Here is a 10,394-nt window from a genome sequence, read left to right as displayed (position 1 = left end):
TGAGACCGAACCAGAGGACATCACCGGGGCCAGGCCCTGCCTGTGTGGCCTCAAGTGGGGGCAGGGCCACAGCCCCCACGGCCTTCCTTCCTGAGGTCTGCGACCCTTAGGGGCCCGCCCTCTCCTCACGGGCACGTCTCTGGCCTAACTGGCTGCAGGTTTCACCTAAGAGCCCCTGCCCAGAGACCAGGATGGGGCGCAGTGCGGTCCAGGCCACCCTTCCCGCCCTCGACCTGGTGGGCCCTATGGTGACCCCTGGCTGTGGCAGGAAGGGCTCGGGGCTCTTCCCCAGGGTCTCAGCTTCCTGAGGCCACGGCAGAGGGGGTGGCCCGGGGCTCCCCAGCCCGGGCTCTGCCAGGGCAGATACCCAGCTCTTGCCGGAGATGCCCTGGGGCTGGGGGTGGGAGGGACTGAGATTGGCCCGAGCTCCTGCCCGCCTGAGTCCCGCAAGGGGTGGGGGGCAGGGAGGGCTGAGAAGCCCCAGGACAGCCTAGAGCTGAGGAAAACCGGCCCCGGCTGTGGGGTGTGCCCCTCTCCTGTGTGCAGCGCCCGGGTCTTTGGCCGGGGCGCCCGGGGAGGGTGAGGAGGAGGCCGGCCGCACACACGGGGCCTGGCGCAGGCCGCTGCTGTCTTGGAGAGGGAGCAAGTCTAACATCCTCCAGGGCCGCTATTTCCCATGCAGTGCGCACGCTCAATTTAAAAGGCCCCTGTGTTCCAGCAAGCGAGCAAGCGGGCTTTTGTTTCTAATGCATACTGTGAAAGGAAAAAAAATCACAGTTATCCATCTTCTCAGGGCCTGCTGGCCTTAGAACTTCTTTCAACCATCACTTGGGAAAGATCAGCCTTCCTCTCAGGGCGAGCACCGGCTGGCCGCTACCCATGGGGCATGGCACCCCGGCCCGGGGGCAGGGCAGGCGGCAGGCACAGTGCCCTTGGGCCGACTCGGCCCAGGTCTTTGGCTTTGGGGAGCCCCAGAATGTCAGCCTGGGTGACTGAGGGAGGCTCCGGGTCCTCCCTGCAGATACCAGGGCCCAAAAGAGCGAGCCAGGATCATCACAGGGGGTCTGGCAAAATAAGTAAGGACAGTTGGCAAGGGGGAAGGGGGAGGTGAAGAGGCAGGGAGTCTGGGGACAGGTGCAGGGGTGAATCCTCGGTCCCTCACGGCCAGGCGGGTGCCCGGATGGGCCGCATGCAGTAGCAGGTGCTCAGGGGGGAGCCCTACGGGACAGCAACTCCGGCAGCTCCATCCTCCCCACCCTCTCCCTGCCTGCCGACCAGCCTGTCCGCCCCTGGGAACTGAGGGACAGGTCCCCCAGGGCAGGGGCCAGGGCCCCCAGCTCTCCAATCCCCTACCTAGCGGGCGCCCCCTCCCTGAAGAGGGGGGAAGGGGTACAACATGCACTTGGCCAGGTCAAGAAAGAAAGGTGACACACACCAAATTCAGTAACCGACGGAGACGTCCTTTGGTAGGTCCCCTGCTCCCCCCAGGCCGCTCCCCCCCCAGCGTGCAGTCCCTGTGGCCTGCACCGAACTCGCTTCTCGGGCCACAAGAGAGGGGAGCGGGCCCACGCTGCGTCCGTCTGTCCAGGCTCTGTCTGCGGCACCTCCTGGACCGCAGGCGGAGGGAAGGGGAGGAGGCCTGGGCCCCCCCCCCCGCCCCTGTGTGCGGGGCTGCGACTGTGGGGCGCTCCTCCCCAGGCCCCAGGCCGCGGCCTGCTCTGGGCCACCACAGTCCTCCCTCCTTGGGCAGGTTAGCAATGGCTGCTGTTTCGGAACTCGCCGTTCTCGGTAATCTGCAATTTGGTGGGGTTGGTGGGGGAGACGCCGTTACGGGCTTGCATGCTGTACCTCTCTTTCAGCTGCGTCAGGGCGCTCATGAGGCGGGCGTTGGCGGCGTCCAGTGAGGCGATACGCTTCTCCTGGGGGCAAACAGGGCATGCGTTGGGGCCGCGGGAGGGGCCCTCGGGCCAAAGCGGGGGCCGTGCCGGGGCAGGGTTCTCCCCAGGGCTACGTGCGCCCCCCAGAGGTGCTGGGGGGACAAGGGGAGGACCAGGGGAACACTGCGCGAGGGGCGGGAAAGGTCGGGCGTGGGGCTGCGGGTGCGCCGAGGAGGAGGCCGGGAGGCGGCCTCGACCTCACCAGCAGAGACCTCCTGGAGCCGCCTTCGGACGTCTCTCACACCACTGCTGCTCACCCAAACATTAGCCCTGGTGGTCACCCGTCAGCCCCTCGAGCCCTAAGGGTGTGTGCCTTGGCTTGTGTGAGTGTGACGCGGAGGTCACGGCTCCTGGTTGGCCCGTGCTGTTTACAGTCTGAGCGAGGTCTGGCCCTGTTCCCAGGTGAGCGAGAGGAAAACAGCACAGCGAAGGAGAATGGTGGCCGCGGTCTCTTCCGTGCCGCCTCTCTCAGTGCAGCAGGGGAGCCACAGCTCCGAACAAGAGTCCCCCCTCCATCTGCCCAGCCTACTGTCACCTGAAGACATCCCCACGCAGCTCCCGAGTGCTTCCACTTCTTGCTCAGTACCCTTGGTGAAAGGCAGTACCCACCAAGTTGTCCCGGTAGGGAAGGAGTTGCCCCACCACTTTCACAGCCTGTCCTAGTGAGCTTGTGGTCCACTGAGGCCTCAAGTCTGACTTCTCAGGTCTCCTATTCCTCCTCAGCTTTCATAGTGGGCAAATGAATGAGGCTGTAGAGATCTCAAAGTAACCCCCAGCCCAACCCAGCTCCTTTAACACCTATGGCTGACCAGAGGGCCGGAACCCACCTGGGCATCAATGATCTTCTGTTTGGAGTCCACAGCTGCTTGCATCTCGGCGTGGTCCTTCTTCAGCTCCTCCTCCACAGACATTAACCTGTGACCACACGTAAGGACAGTCAAGCTGGCACTTGAGGGAGCGGGTGAAGAGGTGGGTGTGGGGCCCTGTGGGCAGAAGCCATCACACCTGCACAGCGGGGACATCGTAGGAGAGCCCCTCTGGCTGGCCTCCAAGAACTGACGTGAGCTGGGTCTACTCCTTCCTTACACTTTCCCTACTCCAGACTCTGTTCCCAATCCCCCAGAAACCCTGATGTTCTTCCAGGAGCCAAGGTGGGTGGGGGTGGGGGTCAGATCCTTGCCGCCTCCCAGAGCAAGGCAGGTGGGGTGATGTCGTAAGACCCATGGCACAGGTGGGAAGATGAAAGCCCCGAAGAGCCCTGGGGCTTTCTCCACCCACTCGGTATTCACCAAGGCTACACCAAGATGTGCCAGGCACTCAAAGTAGCGAGATGAAAAAGTACAGATCTCCATCACTCAAAAAGTTCACAAAGCAGCAGGGACAGACAAGCACGCAGCAGCCTAGAGGCCATGGGAACGGAGAACAGGAAGTCGGTGACTGTGCTGGAGGGTGGGTGCACATACTGGACGCCTGAGGGACAAGCGAGTCTGAATGAGGGTGAGAGCAGGTTAAGACTGGAGGAAGAGGGTCTGCAGAGGCTCAGAACTAAGGCATGTGTGTGTGCTGCTAGCCGCCCCCTCCCTGAAACCCGTTCTGGCCCCACCTTGCCGGTCCCTCACACACCTGTCAGTCACTACGGATCACGCCCACCTTCCGATGCTCTTTCTTTAGCTTCCGGACCCCACGCTCTCTGGGTCTGCCTCCCAGCCCCAAGGCTGCCTGCTCCCAGCACACTGGGTGTCCACAGGGGTCTGCCCCAGGCTCCTATCTTGCTCTCCACTCTTTTCAGACAAGCTCACCTACTCCCAAGGCTTCATCTCCATCTCTACCTGCCCAACTTCTCCAGGCCAGCAGAACAGTCCTCTAACCCCTGGGTGGGCACTGAGCCCCTGTTACAGAAGGTGCACACAGAGGTCAACCTGTGTGCAGGTACCTGCAGGGCTGCTGTGAGAAGTCAGTGGGGTCCGTAGTTGGGGAGCACTGACCAGGAGGAAGGGGTGAGGGGCCAGAACAAGGGGGGTGCCTTGTCACAGGAAGATCGGACATTGAGAAAAGCCTGTAAGATGGGGGAAGGGAGGAATAGGGAGAAGACGGGCATCAGATGGTGTCAGTCAGAAGGGAAATTACTCTAGGGGAGAGACTTGTGCCTCCAGCTGGTGGAATAACAGGGACTGGATTTACCCTTCTGCCACCAAACAATAACAATAAACTAGAAAACTGAATGAAATCTATGAAAAAGTGGTTTCCAGACACAGAACTGACAGTGTCTCCTAAGGGAAGGGAACACATGAGCTGAGCCCCACTCACTGCCTGGAGTGTCCAGGCCAAACAAAAAAGAAGGGACGTGAACTCATGGAGTCGAGGAGACCCAGGGAGGCCATGCCCAAGAAGGGGAAGATACAGGGAGAGCTCCACACGTCCCCAGAGGGCTCCCCTGGAGTCTTTGGCAGAGGACTGCTCTGCGTGCCTGCGAGAATACAGCCAGGCCAGGGTGGGAACCGTTGAAACAGGAGAATAATACAGCCGCAGGGAGAGTTCATACTCCTACCTGGCAGGGTAGAAGTATGTGCTAACATGGGGGCATAAAGCAGAATTCCCAGAAGGAAACTGCCTCAATATGGAGCCAGATTAGGCTAGATTAAAGGCTGTCCAGACCCAACCCAACCAAGCTTAAACGTAAGCCTCAAAAGAATAAAACTGATTCCAAATAACCTCATTGTGTCCCAGAACAAAGCCCGAAAACATTTAAAAGAACACAAAATATTCCACACCTATGTAAAAGTCACAATGTCTGGCATCCAGCCAAAAATCACCAAACATACAGAGAAGTAGGAAAACATAACAGATAACCAGGAAGAAGATTAATCGAGAGAAACAGACTCAGAAATGTCATGGATGACAGAATTAGTAGCCACTGACACTACTGTAAACACATTCCACATGGCTGAGAAAATAGAGGAAAGCATGAGCATGATGAGAAGAGAAATAGAATTCAGACCAAGCTGAAAGTCTGAAGGTGAAAAGCACAGTATCTGAAATGATATGAAAAAATACTGGATAGGATTAATAGCAGATTAGACACTGAAGAAGAAACGATTAGTAGCCTTGCAGACACAGTAACAGAAATGATCTAAGACACAATAGGAAAGACAAGTGAAAACAGGGAACATCAGGGCATCAGTGCAGTGTGGGATGATATAAAGCAGCCTAACGTATGTGTGTGGGATTCCCAGGAGAGATACTGGGAAAACAGGATGGTATATGCACAGATCCAAAAGCTCAAACTCAAGAAACATGAAGAAAACCATGCCAGGGACCATCATAATCAAATTATTGGTGATCAGTGATAAAGAAAAAATATCTTAAAAACAGCCAGAGAAAAAGCTTAAGTACAAAGGAACAAAAATAATGACAGAATTGCTACTATCATAGCTTGAGCATGAGGGCCCACCTGGGTCCACTGCCTGTTTTTGTAAACAGCCACACCACACACGTAGTTCTGGTAAAACAGCACAGTTGAATACTTACAGAGGCCATATGGCCTGCAAAGCCTAAAATATTTATTATCTGACCCCTTAATGGAAGGTTCCAACTCTTGCCCTAAAGCGACAACAGAGACATAGCTAGTAAGACAATAAGCGATAAAATGCAATAATAAAAAATGCTCAATCCAAAAGGGTGCAGGAAAAAGGAAACAAAACATATGGTACAAATAGAAAACAGTAGCAAGATAAGAGATTTATACATAATTATGTTGATAATTACATTAAATGTAAATGGTCTAAACACTCCAATTAAAAGGCAGAAACTATCAGATTAGATAAAATGCAAGAACCAATAAGGTGTCTATAAAAGAAACTCATTTATACAGAAAGACAGCAATAGGTTAAAAGTAGAAGGATAAAATAGGATATACCTTGCTAATATTAATCAAAATAAAGTTGAGACACCTGTAATTAACATCAAACAAAGTAGATTTCAGAACAAAGAACTTGAGGGATAAAGAAGGTGACGTTATAATAATAATAAAGAGATCAGTTCACCACCAGCATGTAACAATCCTAGATGTGGTTGCAGAATTTCAGTGTACGCAAAGCAAAAACAGTTGAAAAAAGAAATATACAAATCCACAATTATGATTAGAAAATTCAATATCCTTTCCTTAATAAGTGACTGAATGGTAAACAAGTAGACAGAAAAACTAGTAAGAACATAGAGTTAAACAATGCTAGTAACCAAATGGATCTAATTTGACATTTCTGGGATGGTTAGTAGAAATAAATATGCTAAGTAAAGGGCGCCTGGGTGGCTCAGTTGATTATAAATATGCTAAGTAAAGGGCGCCTGGGTGGCTCAGTCAATTAAGCGTCTGACTTCGGCTCAGGTCATGATCTCACCATTTGTGAGTTCGAGCCCTGCATCAGGTTCTGTGCTGACAGCTCAGACCCTGGAGCCAGCTTTGGATTCTGTGTCTCCCTCTCTCTATCCCTCCCCCGCTGGTGAGAGCTCACTCACTCTCTCTCTCTCTCTGTCAAAAATAAATAAACACTGAAAAATTTTTTTAAAAAACATGCTAAGTAAGCCACTGGTTTCAGAGACCACACACTCCTTAGAGAACAGATACAACGAGGAAGGGGTGGTTCGTTTGAGAAGCATTTTTCCATTCTTGGAACCACACATGCAACGTGAACCAAGAACAGAGCTGGCGGTCAAGGGAACAGTGGATTTCCAGTCACTCTGGCTGCAGGGTCTCTGCTCATGCTAACCATCTTACAATGAACAAGCCCACAGGTAAGTGAAACAAACAGTAATTAGAAGCAGAGAAACAGGTAGTCTAAACAGGAAGAATCTGGAAAGGGTTTCTGGAGTGGACAAAACATGAGGCCAGGTGGGGAAACTTCTGGGCACGGCACACCTGCTAAATCTGTCCAGATGACAGACTCTAATGCCATGGAAACAAACAGGCTATAAAATCCACACCGTTTCCTCTTCTACCTTCTATTACTGTCATAAAGAAGTGAACTTCACGATCGAAATGCTGTGGGATGGCCAGGATGCTACACCTTCACTGTACTCCCTGCCTACAGACATGCACGAGGGTGTACAGAGACAGAGAATGAGAGAGAAAATCAACACACGATGTCATCTAAGCCACCAATAAAGATGAGGGTCAGCATCAAAGCCAATGGTTCCCTGGAAAACATTCCCGGACAACCCACAGGCAACCTAACCCGGAAGGGCTGGGACACCCCAACTGCTCCCTCTCCCCAGGCCCTCATCTCAGCGACTGCACCAACATACCCAGAGGCTTTTGGTAGAAACCTGGGGGTACTTGCCTTCCTCCTCCCCTCCTCCCCCCACACCTTCCCCCACCGAATGTAACTGACATTTTCCGCCCAGAAGTGGGTCCTCACCGTGTTCCCTGGAGCCTCCCATCCTAAGTCCCCTGACCAAGGAAACAGGAGTCCTCACAGGGCCACAGGCCCTGCGTCAGCTGGCCTCGTCCACCTCACTACTCACGCCCAACTCTGCGTTCTGCCGTCAACGCGCCCCGTGCTGGGTACGGCTCCCCGCACTCCAGGCTGCCCCTGACGCCACGCGTGTGCCACGCCATCCCCACTGCCTGGGACACTCTCCCCCTTCCACCCCTGGCCGTCCTGCAGCTGATCGGCCCTTCCCCTCTTCGGGGGGACGGTCTGCCGCTCCGTGTGCGGGGGACCAGAACGGGCCCAGAGCAGGAGCCGGCGGCGCCCACCTGCTGATGATGCCCTTCATCTGGATGTCCTTGTCCTCCTGCTGCCGCCGCAGCCGCTCCTCGCCCTCCTCCAGCCGCGCCTGGTACTCCAGCACCAGCTTCTGCGTCGTCTCCTCCTGGCACTTGAACAGGGTCTCGTACTCCTCCAGCTTCTTGGTGGAGATCCGCAGCTTGTCCTGCAGCACCGCCAGGTCCTGCCGGGGGTGGGGGCGGCGCGCCAGGGGCACAGCACCCAGGACGGAGAGCACAGCCTCGTGAGCCCAGGCGGGAGCACCGGCGGGAGGGAGCCCAGCCAGAGCGGTGNGACACTCCAAGCCTGTCCCCGCCCGGGGCTCTCTCCGCTTCCACTTCCCACCCCTGCAGCCAGGCCTTGGAGCGGTGAGGGCGTGAAGACTCACACGCAGATCTCAGAGGTAACGGTTTAACCAGGGCCCTGAGGTTTTTGGCTTTCGTTTTTAATATAATAAACAAATGTTAAAATCACTCTTGGATATATTAAGATCTGGCAGCACCCTGAGAGACAGGGGCTCTACAGGAGGGGAAACTGAGGCCCAGAAGGCAGGGGGCCCAGTCACGTGGAGAGTGACTGACCAGTGGGGTAAGGTCCGAGCCTGCCAGCCTCTATCTGACACTGAGGCGAGGGCAGTGGCGTGGGGAAGTGAGAGGTTCCAGGCAGGTGGGGCTGACCCACTCTGGAATCAAGGGGCTGGGGCCAGGGTGCCGTGACAGTATGGGGGTTGGCGGAGGCAGGAAGAGCCTCTCCTGGAGACCCAGACAACGGGGGCCTCATTCACCTCAGCAAAGGACCACCCAAAGGTTAGGAGGCGGCAAACCTAGAGACTGGTGAGAGACCAGCATCCACCCAAAGCAAGGCTCCTATAGCAAAGCTGGCTCCATGAGAGCCCGGCTCCCGGGGAAACGACCCCAGCCCCATCCCAAGTCTTGCTGAGCTGGCCAGAGAGGGGTGGGGAGGGCCCTCCCTGCCAGAGGCAGCACCAGGTCTCCAGGGAGCTCAAGGGAGCAAGGCCTCCTGGATTTGACTGTAAGGGTTAGTAGTGGAAGGGTGAGAGAAACGGGCTCATTCAGCCACGGAGGAGCAAGGAAAGGGGACAGTCCAACCGCAGCCTGATCCCTGCAATGGTCCAGGCGGTCCCTGCAATTCACAAGTGGGACCTGGAGCCTCAGAGACGTGCAGAGCCCAGCCCGGGTCACGCAGGGAGCCCGGGTGAAGGGCGGCCAGCAAGGAGGGCCAAACGCTGGCTCTTGGAGCACTGTGCCCCACGTCCCCTTGTCCCCTTCACATAATTATGGTGAAAGCAGGTGGATGCAGTGGACTAAGGGGATGGTGGAAGGTGGCGGAATGCAGCATGAACATGAACCTCGCCTGAGGCCATGAGGAGGGAGACTTGCCACCCTGACCTCCGTGGAATTGTCTGAGAGAGACTACAGCTTTCCTGGGGCTCAGAGGCGAGGGCACCTGGGGAGGCGGAGGGTGTGGCTGCCGTTCTGGGGTGGCCTTGCAAGGGGTTTGCGTTCACCTGGGTCTGCAGGGACCCGAGGCAGGTGCGGTAACAACAGGGAGGCTTTGGGAGGACAGAAGTCCCTCTCACCGCCCCCGCCAAGGGCGAGATGTGTGCGGTGGGCTGGACTCTGGGTATCTGAGAACGACTGTTTCTCCTTGGGGGGAAGGAAAGCCTCAGTAGCAGCCTGGCCCCACCCCTGCACGCTGGCTCTCTCTCTCAGGCCCTGGCTGGGCGCAAACTGAGTGGGGGCCCTGGCTGGGAGCAGCCCTCCCGCTGCCTCGGGAACCCCACCTCTCTGCTGCCTAATGCACGAAGTACCCCATGACGGTCTCCATGTGCCTCTTTGGCATCCCACAGCCCTCAAGTCCTGGTTGCTCAGAAACCCAGCGGCCCGATCACGCGGGAAAGGGGCCTCCTGGAGGTCTGAGGACCAGGTCCTGGGAGTCTGGATTCAGAACAACTTCCAGTGTGTCTCGTGCAGCCTGTCCAGGAATCCTCAGCTCTGAGCTAAATCCTTGCCGCTTCTACTGCCAGATTCCTCTGGCTGCCGTTCTCACGGGGGACCGGGGGTGGAGGGAGGACCGGCTGCACACAGGAAGGAGCGGCTCCCCTCATTTGGGGTTCAAGGGGAGAGAATGTCGTCGGGCAGGCAGCCCCGCCCTGCCCCAAGCTGCCAGGGTCCAGCTTTACCTTTTCTGCTTGGCTGAGCTCCTCCTTACTCCTTAGCCTATCCCTGTGGGGGGGGTCTGGGCCCAGGCCCTCGTCTTCTAACAACTGCGCGTTCATGGTCAAGAGCCAAGCGGCCGTGCGGTCCAGGGCATTGGGGCTCACGGGTGAAGGGCCCTACAATGAAACACAGCTGTGANTGTCACGAGGTGAGTCACGGGGACAAGTGGCTCAGAGGCATGGCAGGGGCAGAGGGCGTCCAGCTGTCCAGGCCCCTTCTGATGCCACCCCCACCGCAGGAACTCCCATTCCTGGATGGCAGCCTGAGGGGAGTCAAGAGCCCAGGTGGCCTGAGCGCCCCTCCCTGCCGCCCAGGTGAGAGCAAGTGAGCTCGGCCAGGTAGGCAGGCAGGCATTTAACCCAGAACACATCTGTCCCACATACTGCGTGTGGCCCCAGGGTGACATGAACAACCACTCGGCCCAGCAGCTGAGCCCTGGCAGCCAGCTGATA

The 10,394-nt window shown here is 56.6% G+C and overlaps 1 protein-coding gene across 1 annotated transcript in view; it reads right to left on the bottom strand.

The window, feature by feature from the left end:
- Nucleotides 1–6: 6 nt before the first annotated feature.
- Nucleotides 7–10,394, bottom strand: part of DAB2IP (DAB2 interacting protein) — a 45,243-nt gene continuing 34,855 nt past the window's right edge. The window contains 4 exon segments of the mRNA XM_077769778.1: nucleotides 7–1,919; nucleotides 2,765–2,852; nucleotides 7,693–7,886; nucleotides 9,906–10,058. Of these exon segments, the coding sequence (XP_077625904.1) occupies nucleotides 1,752–1,919; nucleotides 2,765–2,852; nucleotides 7,693–7,886; nucleotides 9,906–10,058 (603 nt within the window). The 3' untranslated portion in view covers nucleotides 7–1,751.

This window comes from Crocuta crocuta, unplaced genomic scaffold (genome assembly GCF_008692635.1).
Source record: "Crocuta crocuta isolate KB4526 unplaced genomic scaffold, BGI_CrCroc_1.0 scaffold95, whole genome shotgun sequence".
In the NCBI taxonomy this organism is placed as follows: Eukaryota; Metazoa; Chordata; class Mammalia; order Carnivora; family Hyaenidae; genus Crocuta; species Crocuta crocuta.
Note: the sequence above shows the minus strand (reverse complement) of the source record. Positions and strands in the feature narration are given on the sequence as shown.